Raw genomic sequence first — 20595 nt, 5'->3', positions numbered from 1 at the left:
ACTCAGGGGAGAACAGGGCACAACAAACAGGCAGGCCCCCTCGGGGATCTTCTTCTTGTTTCCAAGCCCTCTTGCCTACCTTTCAGCTCCAGAAGCAGCTCTCTGAGCTGGATGAGGACGACTTGTGTTATGAGTTCCGTCGAGAGCGTTTCACCGTCCACCGAACCCACCTGTACTTCTTGCACTACGAGTACGAGCCCGCTTCAGACAACACGGACGTCACCCTGGTTGCTCAGCTCTCCATGGACAGGTAAGCAGATGGGCCCTCACCCCCCACACAGTCGCCTTGCCGCCGCCCTGCACCTGGTCGGATGGAGAAGGGAGAGATGGCCTCACAGGCTGACAACGTTGAAGGCTGATAAGATAGGGCTTATGTCTCATCCCCTCTCCAGCACTGAAAACCAAGGGCTCCTGTCTCTTGATGGTGCTGGTTGTTTCTGAGGATGAAGAATTGATTCTAAAAAAAAGAGAGTTCTACTCAAATTACCTCAAGGAAAGGGGGAGTGTATTATAGGGAAACACACGGGCTGGACCCACAATTGCTGCTGGAAAGCAATTGCTGTTTGTTTTCCTTACATGCGTGTTGATGCAAGCATCATTCGTGGAGCCTGTATCAGGAAGTACTGACGTGATCCCTGCCCCCATGCGGCTCATGGTCTGTTGCACTGATTCTCAGCCTTGACTGGGGACAAATTGAATCAGCTGAGGAACTTTTAAAACAAATTCATGGTCAGGTTCCATTGCAAACCAGTTAATAAGTAAGAATCTTTGTGGGGTGGAGACCTTGAGTTGTTTTAAGTTTGCCATGTGCAGCCAGCATTGAGAAAATGGGACTAGCGGTATAAAAACAGTAAATAATTAAGTCAAATGATTATAATTGTGATCAGTGCTTTGAAGGAATGAAACACATATTATCAATGTCAAGTGAGGGACCTTCTTTAGGTGGCATGGTCAGGAGAGGTCTTTCTAAGGAGAGGACATTTCTGCAGAGACTTGAGGATGAGAAAAGGAGTTAGGTATGTGAGTTGCTGAGAAAAGTTTTCCAGGCAGACGAAATAGCAAGTGCAAAGGCCCTGCAGTAGGAAGGGCCTTGTGTATTCAGACACCTGATAGAAGACCAGTGTGACTGAAGCATCACTTGAGAGGGGGCTTGAGAGGAAAGTTGCCTGAGGTTAAGTTTATAAACATTAGAAACTCATAAAATATTTGGATTTTATTCTAAACGTGGTTGAGAACCTATTGTAGAAATTTACACAAAGTTTTATGCTGTAACTTAGGTTTTTGAAAACATCTCTCTGGCTGCCAGGAGGTGAATGGATTCAAAGCCTTTCAGGGCTCTGCAGTTTTTCTGTACCTGGCCGTCCTATGTGCCTTCTGTGCACCTCGGCTAACCAGCTTCCTCTTTGATTTACTGATGTCCATGGTGGCTCCCCTTGCCCCAGTTTCCTTCATGTCATTCCCCCTCGACTCCCACAATTAGGAAGGGAGTTTGATGGTCTCATTCTGTCTTTGAGCCACTTTGGAGATGCCTGTCCAGCCTATGGATGAGATTCCATGGGGTCGTTTTAGGATTAAAATGAGTTAACGCCTGTAAAGTGCTGAGGATAGTACCTGGCACACTTAGTAAGTGTTCAATAAATGTCACTTGTGATTAGTCATGAGTGATTGAAGAATGAGTGAACAAACAAAGGAACAGCACTGGGACACGAAAAGGTTCACAGACAGTAAGCAGCCTGGGAGTTCGGGAGAGCGAGGGCGACCTTGCCTCCGGAGGCAACCGGGAATGATGCGTGCTGAGAGCGGCTGTGGAAGCAGGTTCCTTTTTGCTTTGTGGGTCCCTCTGCTTATTAGCAAATGACGGCTCACAGAATTAAATGGCTTCATGGCTAGTGGTTTCCTGGAGATGCACAGCCTCCGGGACACCTATACAGAAACTCAGAGAACTTGCTGACCATAACAGGTAACAAAGACCCAACGGCATAAAAAGAACAAGCACAGAGCTTCTGGCACCAGCTGGGTCCTTGACCTGCTGTGTCATCTCAGGAGAGGTCTTCCCTTCCCGTGGCCTCAGTTTTCTCATCTCCAAAATTCACGTGATTGCTCAGCAGATACTATGTAAGCATCTATTACACTCATGTGTCAGGCTCTTGTGGGGCTGGGACTACGTAAGAAGACCCTATTCCTGCCTTCAAGGAATATGTAGTGTATTCAGAGTTCAGACCATGTATTCGTTTTCTATTGTTGTTTAATAAATCACCACAGATGTTGCAGCTTTAGAAACACTTTTTTTTTTTTTTTTTTTAATTTGACAGTGTCTGGGTCAGGAGTCTGGCTATGTGTTAGCAGGTTCTCTGCTTGCGGTCTGAGGCCTGAAATCCAGGTGTTGGCTGGGCTGCAGTCTCATCTCGGAGTCAGAGTGCACTTCTGGGCTCATTCAGGTTCTGGCAGAATTCAGCTCTAGGACCGAGGTCCCCGTTTCCTTGCTGGCTGTTAGCTGGGGTCCTTCTGAGCTCCTAGGGGCCACCCTCAGGTCTCAGCCGTGTGGCCCTCTCAGCATAGCAGCTTACTTCTTCAAAGCCAGCAGGAGAATCTCTCCAGTCTGTTATATGACATAGTCACAGGAGTAACATCCCATCGTATTCCCAGGTTCTGCTCACACTCAAGGGAGGGGTGCTACAGGGTGATACAGCAGGGCAGGGGCAGGAGTCTTGGGGCCAGCCTAGAATTCTGGCTGGCACAGGCAGGGAACAGGTTCTGACAACAGAGAGATGCTGCAGGAGAAGCCCCCATCCTGGCCGGGGCAGAGGAAGGAAGAGAGAGCCTATGTCCCCGAGGGAGGCTGCGTGGACTGACAGTAGGAGGCCCGTAGGGAGAGAAGGAGCCCCCTGCCAGCCCCCAGGTGGAGCGTGCCGCATATCCACAGGATGGAGAGGGTGCCAGGCCCTCTGGGGCACACACGGTTAGAGCTTAGGTGCTTGTGCTTAGGGTGAGGGTGAAGAGAGCAAAAGATCTCGGCCAGGTAGGCAGGGCTTGGGGAAACCGGGAGAGGTGGCCAGCCCTTCCAGCTCAAACCTGCCAGGCTCCCAGTGAAGCTCCATGAGGGACTGGCCTAGACCAGTGTCCCAAGTCACCCCTCCCCTTCCTTATCAGCCTGGGTGTGCACGCCCTTCCCCACCAAGCACAACAGCAAGTCACCCGCCATAACAGTCGCTCTTTACATTTATTTTTCCTTCTCCTCTATGCCATTTAAAATGAAAACAAAACCTAATCCTTGATATTCATGCTGCATGATGGTCTAGATTGGTCTTCTGTTCTCCAGGCAGCATAAATGTATCTCAGTCCCCTCAGACGAGGCACCTGAAGTCCAGATACTATGACCTGGCCAGGTGAGTGAGTTCCAGGTGATCCCAGGTTCCCATCAGAGCATCCTGGTTTTCCTTGGTCACATTCACGACTGCTATTCGTACATTCAGTTTGTCACCAAGATATTCCTCATGAAGATCAGTAGCCAGTGGTTACCTGCAAACTCAGGTGAAAATGTGAGACTCTCTGGGAAAGCCCTGGGACATATTTACATTCAGTCAGTACTTGCTAGGTCTGTGTTCTCTGACCACAGCATCTGCACGTGGTAGGTATTTAGGCGAGAGAAAGTGATGTAGGGGGAAAAAAAGAGAGGAAGACTTGGGTTCAAAGTCGAGTTGCACCACTTCCTAACCGTGTGAATTTGGGCAAGTTATTCAGGCTATTTGAGCCTCACTCTACTTACCTATGAAGTGGCAATAATATCGTCAAGTTCACAGTTTGCTGTCTGGGTTTTATAAAATAAGACGCTGGAAAGTGCCCAGTGATTAGCAAGTGGGCCACGAATATTAGCACACTTTCCTTAATGTTTTTCACCTTTATGCTGGCTATGGCATTTGCTACCCGGAATTTACAAACAATTAGAAGACAAAAATTTTTAATTATTAACAACTCAAATCCATCCTTATGTATACACTTGTTATTAACAAAAGAATACAGACAGGACAGAGCCCCTCTTTCTGCGGCCACCCCGAAGCATCCAGCCTGGGCTGCAGGAAACCCGGCAGGACCTCCCCTCCCAGCCGGCTTAAAAGAAAGCCCCGGCACCTCTCACATCTGCTGCAAACACTAACCTCAGACGCCTTCCCTTCAGGGCACACACATCCCCCAGCATGGCAGGCGTGTGATTCCCCCTAACGCGCTGTGACAAGCAGTGCCATCCAGACAATACCTCAGAGAACCCAAGGAATTCCACACCCTAGCAAGAGACACTTAGCGGGACATAATCAGAAATTATAAAGCAGTCGCACAGGTGGATGAAGACGGCAGAAATTCCTCCTTCCACGCCGCCATCCCACATATCCAATTACGATGCAGCAGGCTGACTGGTGCCTGTTGGATTGATTTTTAATTGAGGAAACATTTCGGGTGTGTTTGTAAACCTTTGAGTCAGAAGTAGGCCCTACGTGAGTGCCACAACGAATTAGGGGCGCCAGCATGCAGGCTCCCGTGCCCAGCTCCCTCTAGAATTCCGTTCAGAAAGAATGAACGTTGCCTGCTGCAGCTGTGGAGCTGGCAGGGCGGCTCCTCGCCCAGGCGCTCGCTCAGGAAGCTTCCCTCCCATCCCAGCAGCGGACGAGAATGGTTGAAAGGACAGAGCGGGCTGGTTAGGAGGGATGCTGATTGCAGCATCCCTGCCACCTGGCCGGGAGACGCTTGCTCTGTTTCCTGCTCCACGCTTGCTCTGTTTCCTGCTCCTTGGATGAAGTCCTTGAAGTACCAGCTACAGTTCCAGGGAATCACGTGGCTGATGGGCCTTCTCTCTGTTTTCTGCAAGCAGGGGAAGGAGAACATGAGCTGAGCTAATGGGGTCCCATCCTGTAGGTCCCATCCCTCCGCTGGCAGCACAGCATCTTCTGGGAGCTTGTTAGAACACAGATACAGGGACCCCATCCCAGGCCTGCCGAATGGGAATCTCTACAGTGGGTCCCAGGGATCTGTGTTGTAATAAGCCTCCCAGGTGATCCTGAGCCAGCTGAAGCTTGGAAAGCATCGTTCTAGAGAGCGAGAGGTACTCCTTTCCCCATGTAACAGCCAGGGCGATCTTAATCTGGTCACATGATGCTTTCTCATTGCCTTTAGAATAGTATTAGAGCCGTCCACCATGACCTTGAAGGCCCCATAGGACCCGGCACCTGCCCAGCCCCCAAATCCTCTCCTTCTGCCCCTCACTTGCCTACGTGCCATCCACGCTGGTCCTGTTTCTTCTTACTTAAGCGTGCTAAACTCTGCATCCCAAGGGCTCTTCCCTTTTCTTGGAAAGCTTTTCACCCAGGCTTTCTCAAGGCCGTCCTTCTCATGATCCGGGGCTCACGTTGACCTCTCCTGCAGGCCTGCCCTCACCGTTACTCTTTATCCTGTTTCCTGTTCTGTTGCCCCTCTGGCACTCAGTTCCCTCTGAACTTATCTTGGTTTATTTATTCCTTCTCTCCAGAAGCGCAGGAACCTTGTCTTTCTCGTTCATTCTGGGGCCCAGGACAATACCTGCACATTGCAGATACTCGCTGGATATTTGTTGGAGGAGCACATGTTTCAAAGGGAGGAGTTGAACCTGAGGAGGAAATGACAGCTGTCACGTACGAGTGCCTGCTGCACATCTAGCTCTGTGACAGACACTTGAGAGTCATAAGTAAGCAGGCTGTTCACACAGCGGCGCTCGCAAGGTTCCAAGAGCAGCTCCGGGCAAGCCCCACCAAACAAGCACTTTTCAGCACCCCTGCTTGTGTCACGTTGCTAATGCCCCGTGGACCAAAGCATGTCCCATGGCCAGCCCAGAATCAGTGTGGCGGAGGGTATTACCAAAAGGTGTAGACAGATAGAGGGAGAGGAATTTGTAGCCATTTTGTCATCGACAAAGGTATTATTATCCCCTCTATGCATATGTGGAAATGGAAGCTCAAAGAACTATTGTCACTTGCCCAGAGATACTGACACAGGTCAGAGTTCAAACCCAGTTCTGCCTGAGCCCAGAACCCACAGTTGCCCTCTGTACCCCACAGCCTGCCTTGCTCTGTGTACCAGATTGGAGTCGTCTGCCTTGTAGGGAGTGGGTTCCCCATTCCAGCAGAGGCTGAGTGGCCACCTGCCTGGGCTGCTTGGCCAACTGACATTCTAGAATTCCTTCCAACCCCAGTCTTTTAGGTTTCGAATCAGTCATCTCCCTGCCTGCTCCCCTTCACCTACACAGACTGTCTGGGGCTTCCTGTAGGACTCCCTGGGGGAAGCCCTGCTTCTTTCTAGGTCTTCCAGACATATCTCTGGCCATTCCTGAGCCTTTGCCCTCCTCGTCCCAGCATGAAGCGATGGCGGGCGCTATGGGGGAGGCGATAGAGCGTGGGACAGAGCATCAGGACAGGGGGTCCTCATGTCAGCCCTTCCTCTCGTACACAGTGTGCTCTTCTGCAGGTCATGCTCTTCTCTGAGGCCGAGGCCTTTCATCATAACAATGTTATAATCAGACTAAAAATCTCAAAGATTCTTTCCAAACGGGTAGGAATTACCCATTTTTTGAATTAATCTTTGCCTCTTGAAACACTCTCCCTTGGCCCAAGTCCTTGCTGTGCCAGATCCTTTGTCTTCCTACGTTAGACACCAAAGAGAGACTCGGCACAAAACTCCACAGGAACTGCACAGGGACAGACCTTAGGGAATAGGTGTGGGGAGAAACAGCCAGGAGAAGGATGGAGAGACTGGGGGATCTTGGACTCCAAGAGAGACCAAGGAGGAGGAGGAAGGAATAGAGGGAAGCTGACACCAAGGTTAGAACACGTTTCTGTTTGGGGAAACAGGTGATGAGAAGATATTTGGGGACATCTTTCTCAGCCAAAAACCGGTTCATGTTGAGTAGTGGTCTGGTTCCCTGGCACTGGGGTCAGACCTGGGTGCGAATCCAGCCCCTCCACTTTGTAGCTATGTGACTTGAAAGAAGTCATTTCACCTCCTGGAGCTTTCTCACCTGTAAAACAGTGATGAGAATCTCCACTATGTTTATAGCATTACTGTAAATGTTACAAATGACAACGGCCAAAACGTGTCGGCACGCTGTGAGCAACAGATAAATGGTAGAGACATATTGTCTCATGATCACACTTTATGTATCCTCATTATTATGATGAACCTCGCTCAGTTTGTCTGTTTGACTGTTGTTCGGGTCCTGGCAGAGAGTTTGGTTTTAAGGGAAAAGAGGGACTGGAGCTAGTGGCAGAGAGACAGAAGTGATTGTGCTATGATTCGTTTTCACTCAGTGAGTTTCTTTGGAACATCTGGCGCCATTTCCTGTAGAGTCTGCATGGATATGATGTTTGTCACATCAGCAGCCCCTTTCTCCTGAGAACCCTAAGTATTTTGTGTCTCTGTTCTCTCTCTAAACTTTTCGCAGAGGTGGGGAAGATGGGGCTGGACCAGGCAGGGCTTGCTCCCTGCTCAGAAAACTCAGACACAGAGTCCAAAACCAGGGCAGCGGGAGAATCCACAGCAGAAGCTGGTCTCTCTTCACACTCGGTCAGACATGCCGCCTGCATCCACTCCCTTTAGCAGCTCTGACGTCCACATAGTAGAAATTATCCTTGCCCTGTACTCCCCAAATCTTAAAGGATTGGTACAAACATCTCTCTCATCCAAGTGCAGAGTCCTCCCATTTTGCAGACAATGCAACTGAGGTGCAGGTGGGATAATTCAAAATCCCAGATTCTCAAGAGACCAGCAGAGACCAGGGCCCTTGTAGCAGAGGCCGAACACAAATTTCAGTGAAATCAAGCACTGTGGAGAATGTAGTGCCTCTTTCAAAACTGGCTGGGGTCAATTTGATTAACAACTGCTATAAAGTATGAGAAATGGAGGGCATTTTACCCTGATGAATATCTTAATCCTCCTTAGTGAAAGAGGAAGCAAATCCACACAATACCAATTCACAGAATTACTGGGAGGAAACTGAAAGTCCATCAGGAAAGCCATTGACACAAGATAGGTGTGCCCATTTTCTTTTGCTTAGAAGCATGGAAATGCATGGAATCTATTTCCTGGTAATTGTCCGAATAAAGTGGGCATTCTGACCAGGAGACTGCTGATTATGTACCTCTTGCCGGGTAGGGAAAAATTGAAATAGGCTTTTGCTGTTTCTTAACCATAGATTTTATGTACCAGGCACTTCTAATGCTTCTGGGGGGTGGGGGGAGGGAACATTTTTCTAGATTTCTCTTCAGACATTTTTGCAGAACCCTCTTGGTTGGGAGCATCTTTCGTTTTTTCCTCTGGGCTCTGTTCCCACCCCACCCTCACTCTCCCTGGCTCAGCGCCTCTCGGGTAGCCTTGCAAAATTGCCTGGCGCCCTGGAGCAATAAGCGCTCTGAAAAATGAAGACACTGTCACCCCAGGCTCGCTTTTGTCCCCAACATTCACATGGTTTTTTTTCCTTGCCTTTGCCAGACACCCAAGAGTATTTTCTTCTCACTGTCTTCAAAGTCCTATGCATAAACCTAGCCACACACATTTGGTGCAAGTCCAAAAACCAAAGCTGACTGGACATGTAGAGCCTCAATTCCTTCATCAGGAAAACGGGGGAAATGACAGATGGGGCACAGGGTTTGGGGGAGAATTCTGGGAAGTGTCTGGTGCATAGTAATGAGTCAGTAATTGTGTTTATTATTACTCTTGTTTTTACTGCTTGTTTTAATGCTCCTTGTAACTCATGGCCTCAGTTTGGCTAAATCTCCTATGGCTGGTCCCTGCTTCAGGGGAGTGGTAGGGCTGCTGTATACCTTTGCTGAGGGAGAAGGAGAGGTATAGGAGTTTTAAGCTGGAAAGGGATCTTTACATCATTTCATGTATTTTTTTCCCACCCATTATTGAAAAGAGGAGTCTGAAAAGAAAAAGCTTAGTATTGTGGGATGTGACTCTCTCCCTATCACCCCTCTGGTTGGAAGCATTCAAAAACTAGACACAAAAAGGTGAGTGTTTTTGTGCCCATTTTATAGATAAAGGAACTGAGGTTTGGTTCTTGGCCTCCATCACACAGTGATTAACATTTAGAGCAGGGGTTTGGATTTGGCGCTGACTGACCAATGGTGGATGGAGACGGAGTTCCCCAGCCCCAGGCTAGCGGACGGGACGAAGCGGGGATACACAGATGACACCCGTATACGCAGATGAGGCCCGCGCATGCGCGGATGGGTCAGGTTTCCCGTCTCTTGCAGGCTCCAGATGCTCGAGGCCATCTGCAAGCACTGGGAGGGGCCCATCAGCCTGGCCCTCTACCTGTCGGACGCTGAGGCCCAGCAGTTCCTCCGCTACGCACAGGGCTCTGAGGTGCTCATGGGCCGCCACAACGTGGCCTACCACATCGTGTACAAGGAGGGCCAGTTCTACCCCGTGAACCTGCTGCGCAACGTGGCCATGAAGCACGTGGGCACGCCCTACATGTTCCTGTCCGACATCGACTTCCTGCCCATGTACGGACTCTATGAGTACCTCAGGTGAGGACCCATGGGGCTCAGGCGCGGGCAGTGCCGGGGCCAGAACCCCCTTTAGGATCGTCGTCTAGTCCAACGTTCCCTCTGTCGGTGGGTCAGCCAAGACCCAGAAGGGGACAGCACCGGCCCAAGTCCACCCATAGATAAACGGCCCCTGACTGCCGGGTTTGGAGGGGCACTTAGGCTATCCAGTGTCTGCATTTTTACGATGATCAGACTAGAACCCCAGTTGGCCTCGTGAAATGTTTATGGCAGAGCTTGGTCCAGGAAGCATCTCCTGTCTCCCAGTCTAATGCTCTTCCTATAGCTTTTATGAAAACATATCATTCCTCTTCCAGTTTTGGATCCGACAGCCTTCATCTAACCATTCTAGAAAGATCACTGCATATTCTGGAAAACAAATCAAAGTGGTGGTGATGGCTAACATTTATTGAAGTGCTCGCTGAGTGCCAGGCACTGTTCTGAATGCATGACAGGTGGGATTTCATTTCGTTCCCTTGTGGAGTCCCTGCCACGGGTACTATTATCATTCTTTATGTTCCCAGCGGGAGACTGGGAGCGAGATGGGGAGCTCACAGTAAAGTGGGAGCTGGGGTCAGCCGGCCTGACTCTCTGGGACTCCTTCCAGCTCTCCCCATGGGGGGCGGGGGGAGCAGGCGTCCAGCAGCTGGGGAAAGCTCTCAGCTTGTTGCATTTTTTATGGAATAACAAACCATCTGAACTGGAAGGGACTGTAGAATTCACCTAGCCCAAAAGTCCCCACGTGAGCAAGCTAAAGTCACAAGATGTAAATGGTCAAAATTTGTTTTAATCCTTTATCACTGTCGTTTGTCAACATGAGTTATCTCTGCTGCCAAGTGAGTACCTTCCTGATCCAGGTACCGTGAGGGGTGGTTTGCATATATTAATTGTCCTGCTGGAGCCACACATCAAGCCCAAAAGGCAGGCATGGTTACCCCCTCCCTTTTATTGTGGTGAACGGTGAGGCTCAGAGAAGCAAAGTAACCTGCTCGGGTGCACCTAGGCTGCTCCAGGATTTGAACCAGTGTCTGTCGGACCCCAGGTCTGCAGCCTGCCCTGCTTCATACTTGTCTGGCTGCTCTGGGGTTTATGACTGTCCCAAACAGAGCAGGGTCTGAATTCTCTCTCTCCTGGTCTCTTGGCCTCCACGACTTCCCTCCGTGTGTGTGTGTGTGTGTGTGTGTGTGTGTGTGTGTGTGTGTGTGTGTGTGTGTGTGTGTGTGTGTGTGTGTGTGTGTGTGCGCGCGCCTGTCTCTGTCTCTGTCTGTCTCTGTCTTAACTGTCTGTCTCACTCTCAAAAGAGCTCCCACAAGAGTCTTTAAACCTTTGGTACTAAAGCCAGAGCATGGATGTGATACGAGCTCCCTCCCTGCCCTGCTCTCTAGATCAAGGGAAGGCAGACTATTCTCTGTCCACTTTCTGAGTCAGGTTTCCTTCCAGGGTTATCTTGGGATGCCATAGCATCTGTCTCTCCCCTCTGAGCAGCTGGAGTCCCTTCCAGACTGTCTTTATTAAGAACAACAGGTGATGAGAAAACCGTAGTTCAAAGAGTCATGCACCGCAATGTTCATTGCAGCTCTATTTACAATAGCCAGGACATGGAAGCAAACTAAGTGTCCATCGACAGATGAATGGGTAAAGAAGATGTGGCACATATATACAATGGAATATTACTCAGACATAAAAAGAAACGAAACTGAGTTATTTGTAGTGAGGTGGATGGACCTAGAGTCTATCATACAAAGTAAGTCAGAAAGAGAAAAACAAATACCATATGCTAACGCATATATATGGAATCTAAAAAAAAAAAACAAACAAAAACGATTCTTATGAACCTAGGGTCAGGACAGGAATGAAGACGCAGACATAGAGAATGGACTTGAGGACACGGGGAGGGGCAAGGGTAAGCTGGGACGAAGTGAGAGAGTGGCATGGACATATATACACTACCAAATGTAAAATAGATAGCTAGTGGGAAGCAGCCGCATAGCACAGGGAGATCAGCTCGGTGCTTTGTGACCACCTAGAGGCGTGGGATAGGGAGGGTGGGAGGGAGACGCAAGAGGGAGGGGATATGGGGATATATGTATACGTACAGCTAATTCACTTTGTTATAAAGCAGAAACTAACACACCATTGTAAAGCAATTATACTCCAATAAAGATGTTTTTAAAAAAAAACAACAGCAGGTGAGCGACCCCGAGTCAACATAACCCTGTCGGGGAGGATGAGAGGTGTCTTCCCGAAAAGCATCGGCTGTGGTCGGGAGCACCATGAACCCTAACTCCTGACCCTGCGGGGACTCCAGGAATGGAGCTGTCTTCCAGCTCCAGCTGGGCCTTGGGATCCCAGTGTGTGGAGTGAGCGCGCCCCCGTGTGGCCAGACAGCACTTTCAGCCCCTGATTCCTGTGAATTGTGAAACCTCTGCAGCTTGCAGGATGATGTCAGGCTCTGGGTGTGTCAGGTGGGGCTTCCAAGGGAACAGACGGTAGGGGTGAGGGCTGCCCTCCCCCAGCAAGAGAGAGGCTTCGCTATCGGACCACAGCCCACCTTCTGGGGCTCTTCTGCGGGAGCACCCGCAGAGACTTCCTTCCAGCTAGTTGAAGGTGAACTGGCCCCATCTTAAAAGTCTGTGGTCTCTGCTCCCCAGTCCAAAGACTATATAATTTTGCCTCGTGGGCCTCGTGATTTGAAAAACATTACACATGAACAGACTGCGTTTTATGTCATCTTCGTATGTTTTATTGATCAAAGACATCAATAACTGCTAATCATGACCTTACCCAATGTGAGATAACTGGTATTGCCCGTTAATTAGCATTTCCTTACTGCACAGTCGTCACCTGAAGTTTGAGTTGGCCTTTAACCACCTCCACACACAAGAAGGTGTGTGGTTCCCCTCACGCATTTTGAAATATTGCAGATTGCCCCTGAAACCCCATTCCTTTCTTCACAGGCCCTATAGGAGTGCAGAGACCCTGAGTTGAGAATAACTGATCTTGTCCAGTGCTCTTTTACTGCACATGTGAAAACAGACCAGAGAAGCAAAGCGACTTCCGTCTAGAGTGAAAAGAGAGTGGGACTTTCCGGATTCTTTCTTCTCCATCCATAGTATCCATTCATTTAGTGAGTAACCATTTACGAGGCACCTTAGGGGCCCCCATATCTGTGAACCACACAGATAGGATCTGTGAATCCCAGAGCTTTAGACCAACAGGAATGACAGTTGAGCAAAGACACAGACTCCTTAGGTACTGTGATAGGTGTGTCCTCTCCCAGGGTTATCAGCCTCATCTGGGGGGGAGGCAGTATAGGAAAGGATGTCCTGGAGAGGTTAGATCTAAATGGAGGCCTGAGTCTGAGCTGGAGTTGGCCAGGAGAGGGGACGATGTTCCAGGTAGAGTGAGAGATCCATTCTGGAGAGGCAGGTGGCCAGAGGCCTGATGGGGAGAATAGCAAGAGATGATGTGGCCAGAAATGTAAGCCAGGGTGGGTCCCTCAGGACTTCTCATAAAATACGCTAAGGAGTTTGGGCTTTATGAGGCGGGGTGGGGGGGGTGGTGGGTAATGGAAGATCACTGAGAGAATGGCATGATTAGATGTGCATTTAAGGACGATCACTCTTGTTGCATCAGGGAAGGCTCACAGTCAGTAGGGCCAGAGGAGATAAGTTAGGGGACTCTTGTGTTCATTCTGGTGAGACATGTTGGAGGCCTAGCGAAGGGGTCAGAAGTAGCAGCAGAGACAGGTAGATGGACCAGAGAGAGATTCCGCAGCTGGAATCAGTAACTGTCTGCAAAGGTGGCTGGGCTTTGGAAGGCAAGACAGGGAACCTCTTTCAAATGTTGTCACCTGAGACTTCCTTTTCAAAAGCCTGTACCTAGAAGTCCTGCCTGCTTTGGCCTGTGTCTCGTGCTGGCCCCCTCTTGGTCTGCTGTGCCCACGTCCTTCCTGGACTAAGCAGGATATCATGGCATTGACTCTGAGTGTCATGGTAGACAGGCACCTGCTGCGACCCTGTTCCCAGCTCGCACTCTGTGCCGTAAAAAACCGTGTGACTTCCAACAATTCTGTTTTTTTCAACCTGTTTCCTCATTGTGAAATGAATAAATGGACTTATGTCAGGAGTCACAAACACACATGCCTGCTGGGGCCAGGACCTTGGCCTAAAGGAACCAAGGATGCTGAGTACAATTCACTAGGGAGACCGGAGCCCCCATCTCAGGCAGCTGCCACCTCTGCATTCTGATTGTGGAATTATTGCTCTGGAGAAGGTAGAGGGCAAGGCGGAGGTCTTTATATTTTTCAAGAGGAGCTAGAAACCTGGATTTTCGTGTTTTAATTTTTAGTATTGACAACTAATTTTTTAAAAAGTTTAAACACTGTTGAGTCAGACCAAACATGTCTTCAGGATGAATAGAACCTTCTCGTCCCCACAGACCACCAGTTTGTGACCTCTGACCTTTTTTAAAAAAATTTTATTGGAGTATAGTTGATTTATAATGTTGTGTTACTTTCTGGTATACAGCAAAGTGATTCAGTTATACATATACATGTATTCATTCTTTTTTAGATTCTTTTCTCATATAGGTTATCACAGAATGTTGGGTAGAGTTGCCAGTGCTATACAGTAGGTCCCTGCTGGTCATCTATCTTATGATATAGTAGTGTGTGTGTGTGTTCATCCCAAGCTCCTGATTTATCCTCCCCCCACCTTTCCCCTTTGGTAACCATAAGTTTGTTTTTGATGTCTATAAGTCTGCTTCTCTTTTGTAAATAAGTTCATTTGTATCTCTTTTTTTCATTAGATTCCACATATAAGTGATAACATATGGTATTTGTCTTTCTCTGGCTTATTTCACGTAGTGTGATAATCTCTAGGTCCATGCATGTTGCTGCAAATGGCATTATTTCATTCTTTTTTATGACTGAGTAATATTCCGTTGTATATATGTACCACATCTTCTTTATCCATTCCTCTGTCGATGGACATTTAGGTTGCTTCCATGTCTTGGCTATTGTAAATAGCGCTGCAGTGAACATTAAGGTGCATGTATCCTTTCAGACTATGGTTTTCTCCAGATATATGCCCTGCCCAGGGGTGGGACTGCCAGATCATATGGTAGTTCTGTTTGTAGTTTTTTAAGGAACCTCCATAGTGGCTGCACCAATTTACATTCCCACCAACACTGCAAGAGGGTTCCCTTTTCTCCACACCCTCTCGAGCATTTATTGTTTGTAGACTTTTTGATGATGGCCATTCTGACCGTTATGAGGTGCTAACTCACTGTAGTTTTGATTTGCATTTCTCTGATAATTGGTGATGTTAAGCATCTTCTTATGTGCTTTTTGGCCATCTGTATGTCTTCTTTGGAGAAATGTCTATTTAGACCTTCTGCCCATTTTTTGATTGGGTTGTTTGTTTTTTTGACATAGAGCTGCATGAGCTGTTTGTAAATTTTAGAGATTAATCCCTTGTCAGTATGACCTCTGACCTTGATCATTTCTAGGAACTAGAATTTTGAGAACTGGTAAGGAATACGATTCTATCAGAAGTCCCAAATAAGCGTGCACTATCCTTTTCATGTGAAGATAACCATATTGACTTCCCATTAGCTTAAGGAAAAATTTCTTCTGTGTGAGGTAAGTGTTATTACAGGTGACCAAACTGAGGCCCCAGAGAGGTTAAATCTTAGTGTCAGAGGAAGAAGGTGGCCACCCCCTCTACAGTAGCCTGCTCATTAATGGAAGGGGCTAGATCCCTCTCAAAACTCAGGATACCGGAGCAGGCTGATTGGCAGCCCTTCGATTAGACCCCCAAACACTTACCCATATCACCCCTTTTGGGGAGCCTACTTGGTTACCAAAAAAAGTTCAGCATCATAGCTCCCTGAGCAGTTGCTTAGCAACCAGCTATTATCATAGCAAAAACAAACAGATCAACTGGAAAATAATGAAATCGGTTATATGCATGGGCATAGCTGCAGAGTTTCACTAAAATATCACTCCCACCCCTTCACCTGTGTCTTCTAAAAAATGAGGGTGGAGATGTGCAGCTTTCACTCCTGATTTCAGAAATGTCAAGTGAAATTCAGCAGGCATGGCGGAAGTCACGCAGACCTGCCTTTGCCTGCAGGTTCTACCGTGCTTATCAAGGATGTGACTCGGGGTTGCTTATTTCGTCTCCCCAGTCCTCTGCTTCCTCAGTTAGTAAAGGGGCTAGTAATAGCTTCTTGCAGGGGTCTAGTAGGTGTTCAACAGAAGTTAATTTTCTGTGCTTTGGCCCATTCTCAGCACTCAGAACTGAACGTCTTTGCCAGGCCCCCGCCCATAACCCCCACTGTTACGAACTGCCGCCTTCAGTACAGCTTGGTAACTTCGTGTAACCATCTCTTTTTTTTTTTTTTTTTTTTTTTTTAATGAAATGAGAAACTATATACTCATGCTCATTCACTCCAAAAACTATTGAGTGAGCACCTACTATGTGCCAGGCAGTGTGCTGCATTGTGACAGTGCTGTCTCTGGATTCGCTCGACCTGCCTCTCAACACTGAGCACTCCTTACTCAACATTTACTGGACCTTGGGAAAGGTACTTAACCCTCAAACTTTCCACCTATGAAGTGGGGATCATATTCTTTCTTCCCTCTTAAGGTTCTGGGAAGGTTAAATGGAATAGTACTTGGAAAGCACCTAGCACATGCCTGGCATGTTCTGCATTCCACAGATATACACTGTGCATCTGCCATGACCAGGCTCTGTTCTAGGCACTGGGGCTTTCGCGGTGCACAGCACAGGCCGGGTTCCTGCCCTCATGGGGTTACATTCTAGGGGGCACTCCAGCTGCACGCCCTGCTGCTGCTCTTGTCATTATCAATACAGGTACAGAGATAAAAGATACGGGAGCTCAGACTCACAAGATGACGACCCAGTGTGGGTGGGCTGGGAAGGCCTCGAAAACAGGTGATCGTTCAGTTCAGGCTTTAAGGAGTAATAGGTATAAAGGCATGAAATATCTTGGCATGTTCAAGGAATGTTCCAGAATGGTAGAGGCCTAGACAGCTCTGTCAGCTGGGACGTCCCACATGCATGAGACTGGGGCAGGTTTCTCGCCTCTTTCTCTAACCCAGCAGAATCCTCACCTTTGTTCAGTGCTTGAAGCTTTAAACCTCTGTGCTTTGCTTTGCAAATGTTGCCTCGCTTTCGAGGGGACAGACGTGCCACGTTGGTTGAGACTATATCCTGAGGGTGTACAGGAGTGACAGATTCCAGTTTTATTGTGTTCTCTGCAGGATGACATCTAACCGCCCTCCCCCATCACGTGTCCCCTGGCACGTGATGGCGGCTTTGTAAACACTGGTTGAATGAAGGACAGAAATGTGAACAAGGCCAGGGACAGGTGGCGCCAGGCGAGGCCGACTGGCTGCTCGATGAGGGACATTACCAGGTGGCATTCCCTTGTGTACATTCGTCATTTTGTTTCTACTGTAGCATTTAACATTTATTGAGCACGTATTATAGGCCAAGCACTGTCGCAAGCACTTTCGCATGTATTTTGTCATTTAACCTCATCACAGTTCATTTAACAAATGAGGATGCCTGGGTGAAATAACATGCCCACGGGCACAGCATCACTAAGCAGACATCTTGCTTATCCTGGCTTATCCAAAGGCGTTCTGTGCTTACTGTTTTTATAATATTTGTTTGTTTGTTTTATTGAAGTATAGTTGGTTTACAATGTTGTGTTAATTTCTCCTGTACAGCAAAGTGATTCAATTATACATATATGTTTACATTTTTATATTTTTTTCCATTTTGGTTTATCACAGGATATTGAATATAGTTCCCTGTGCTGTACAGTAGGACCTTGTTGTTTATCCATCCATCCTATATATAATAATTTGCATCTGCTAACCCCAAACTCCCACTCCATCCCTCCACATCCCCTTGCCCCCCTTGGCAACCACAAGTCTACTCTCTATGTCTGTGAGTTTCTGTTTTGTACATAAGTTCATTTGTGGCATATTTTAGATTCCACATATAAGGGATATCATATGGTAATTGTCTTTCTCTGGCTTATTTCACTTAGTATGATAATCTCTAAGTCCATGCATGTTGCTGCAAATGGCATTATTTCATTCTTTTTTATGGCTGAGTAGTATTCCATTGTATATATGTACCACATCTTCTTTATCCATTCATCTGTCGATGGACACTTAGGTTGCTTCCATGTCCTGGCTATTGTAAATAGTGCTCAGTGAACATTGTGGTACATGACTCTTTTTGAATTATGGTTTTCTCTGGGTATAGGCCCAGGAGTGGGATTGCTGGATCGTATGGCAAGTCTATTTTCAGTTTTTGGAGGAACCTCCATACTGTTCTCCATAGTGGCTGCACCAATTTACATTCCCTCCAACAATGTGGGGGTGTTCCCTTTTCTCCACACCCTCTCCAGCCATTTGTTTGCTGTTGTGCTTAACCTGTTTATTGATCCAAACGCCTGATGGGCTGATCTCTACCATCATCATGATGGCCATGATCATCCTCACAGGTTGTAGTTATCAAGTGCATTCTATGCGTTGAAGAACTGTCTTAAGCTCTACATGAGATAATCCATTTAATTTGTACAAAACCCCACAGCCCAAGTCCTAGTATATCCCCATCTCAGAGAGGATAAAACAGTGGCACAAAGATGTAACTTGCTGGAGAGAACGAGCAGGTGAGTGTCCAGGTAGGGCCTGAATCTGGGCAGGCTGCCCCAGAGCTGCCCTCTGAACTGCAAAACTCTTGATGGCCCCTCCAGTTAACCTCCAGCTCACAGCTAACCCGGGGCAGCACATAGAAAGCACCGCTGGATGTTCAGCCGTGATTGCTAACAGCAGACGGGGCAGTGGGGTAATTAATTAGATAGGAATGAATAAGGATGTTGAGAAGGACATGAGATTCTGACTATAGAGTCCCTGTCAGTCACAGGGCCGGGCGCAGTCAACGATAGTTTTTTCTTTTATTAACATGCCCCCAAAAGCTCATTCTTTGCTTCTCTTTCCTTCCTGCCCCTCCCTGCCTGACGGCTTCTCCCTCTGGATGTGTTAATGCCATCAATTCAGGAACCACCCAGTCTTGCTGGCCCTGGGGGCCCACCAGCTCTCAAGATGACTCTGCCCCTCTCTGCCCGCATCCCTGATGTGTCAGTCTCACGGTGCCACGCCCTGTAGGCAGCTTTATCTCCCTCATTTGCAAGTCCTTGCTGTTGTCCCCACACACCTCCTGGAAGCCTGTCTGCTGGGAGCTCATTTCCTAGGCAACTATAATAGAATCTGAGCAAACCCCATTACCTGGCCTCCTGTGCAGGGGAGTGCAGCAAGGCCTGGGTCGGGCTGTGCCCAGGTCTGCCTCCACAGTTATCTGAGCAGATGATAAGCACAGCTTAACTCTGCTCCCTCCGCCCTCTCTGCCCAGAGGTAGGTTGCTAAGTCCTGAAAAGTGTTATTCAGATGATTTCCCATTGCTCTGGTTGGAAGCCATGATTCTATCTGGTACTCTTGAAGGTAGGCAATGTAAGGGGTGTGGGGGAAAGCTGGGGACCAGGGGGCTTCTCAGAGCCACAGACACACATGTACACGTGCACATGCACCTATCTATCTGTGCTTCTCACTGGTTGCTGGTGTCTGTGGCCGCGGTAGCCCTGCTGCTCCTCACCATCTGCCGGCTTGCTCACTGGTTCTGTTTGCACCGCGCCCACGTAGTTCCAGGAATAAGCTGAAATCAGAAAGGTACGGGGGAATCTCAGCCTTCTCTTCAAATAGGGATCACCCCAACTGTGCCCGTCTACGCCTCGTGAGCCTCGTGGGAGGACCCGAGGGTGCCTGCAGCCTGTGCAGGCTGAGGAAGGGGGAGAGACGTTTACAAACACCCCCCTTCCCATGCACCTGGTGGTGTGCTAGGTGCTTGACAAATGTTTTTTGGGTTTTTTGTTTGTTCTGTTTTGGCCATGCTCTGCTGGCATGCGGGCTCTTAGTTCCCTAACCAGGGATCGAACCCACGCCCCCTGCAGTGGAAGTGCAGAGTCTTAACCACTGGACCACCAGGGAAGTCCCCAAATGTTATCTTTTTTAATCACAAACGTTATCATTTTTTAAATGCAAAAGATAAACTTGATCAAAAGTCGTATGTATTTAAGTGGCAGAACTATAATTGCCACCCAGCTCCGTTGCTTCCAAAGGGCCCTCTTCACAGTACCACCCTCTCTCTCACATAAGACAACTGCAAATTGATTCCTTCATTCCCTGCGTATTTATTGCATGCCTGCTGTGTGCCTGACACAGTGCCAGAGCTAGAAACATAACCATGAACAAGGCTTATCCTTGACCTCAAGCCTAGCAGAGCTGATAGGTACATAAGCAGGCACTCTGCATGTTATTACTACTGCCACCACCCGCCATCCTCGGTGAGCAAAAAAGTCCAGGACGATGCCCACCATCCCTAATTATTAGAGAAATGCAAATCAAAACTACAATGAGGTATCACCTCACACCTGTCAGAACGGCCAGCATCAAAACATCTACAAGCAATAAATGCTGGAGAGGGTGTGGAGAAAAGGGAACCCTCCTACACTGTTGGTGGGAATATAAATTGGTACAACCATTATGGAGAACAGTATGGAGGTTCCTTAAAAGACTAAAAATAGAACTACCATATGACCCAGCAATCCCACTCCTGGGCATATATCCAGAGAAAACCATAATTTGAAGAGATACATGCACCCCGGTGTTCATAGCAGCACTATTTACAATAGCCAAGACATGGAAGCAACCTAAGTGTCCATGGACAGAGGAATGGATAAAGAAGATGTGGCACATATATACAATGGAATATTACTCAGCCATAAAAAAGAATGAAATAATGCCATTTGCAGCAACATGCATGGACCTAGAGATTATCATACTAAGTGAAGTAAGTCAGAGAAAGACAAATACCATATGATAATCACTTATATGTGGAATCTTAAAAAATGATACAAATGAACT

At 48.0% G+C, this 20595-nt stretch overlaps 1 protein-coding gene across 3 annotated transcripts in view; it reads left to right on the top strand.

Moving 5' to 3' along the window:
* The window catches only part of LARGE1 (LARGE xylosyl- and glucuronyltransferase 1), a 603452-nt gene that overhangs the window by 563682 nt on the left and 19175 nt on the right, over positions 1-20595 (top strand). For all 3 annotated transcript variants that reach the window (XM_068561740.1, XM_068561739.1, XM_068561741.1), the window contains 2 exons: positions 87-250; positions 9273-9551. In XM_068561740.1, the coding sequence (XP_068417841.1) occupies positions 87-250; positions 9273-9551 (443 nt within the window). The remainder of the gene's footprint in view (positions 1-86; positions 251-9272; positions 9552-20595) is intronic.

The sequence above is a fragment of the Eschrichtius robustus genome, chromosome 13 (assembly GCF_028021215.1).
Source record: "Eschrichtius robustus isolate mEscRob2 chromosome 13, mEscRob2.pri, whole genome shotgun sequence".
NCBI lineage: Eukaryota > Metazoa > Chordata > Mammalia > Artiodactyla > Eschrichtiidae > Eschrichtius > Eschrichtius robustus.
Note: the sequence above shows the minus strand (reverse complement) of the source record. Positions and strands in the feature narration are given on the sequence as shown.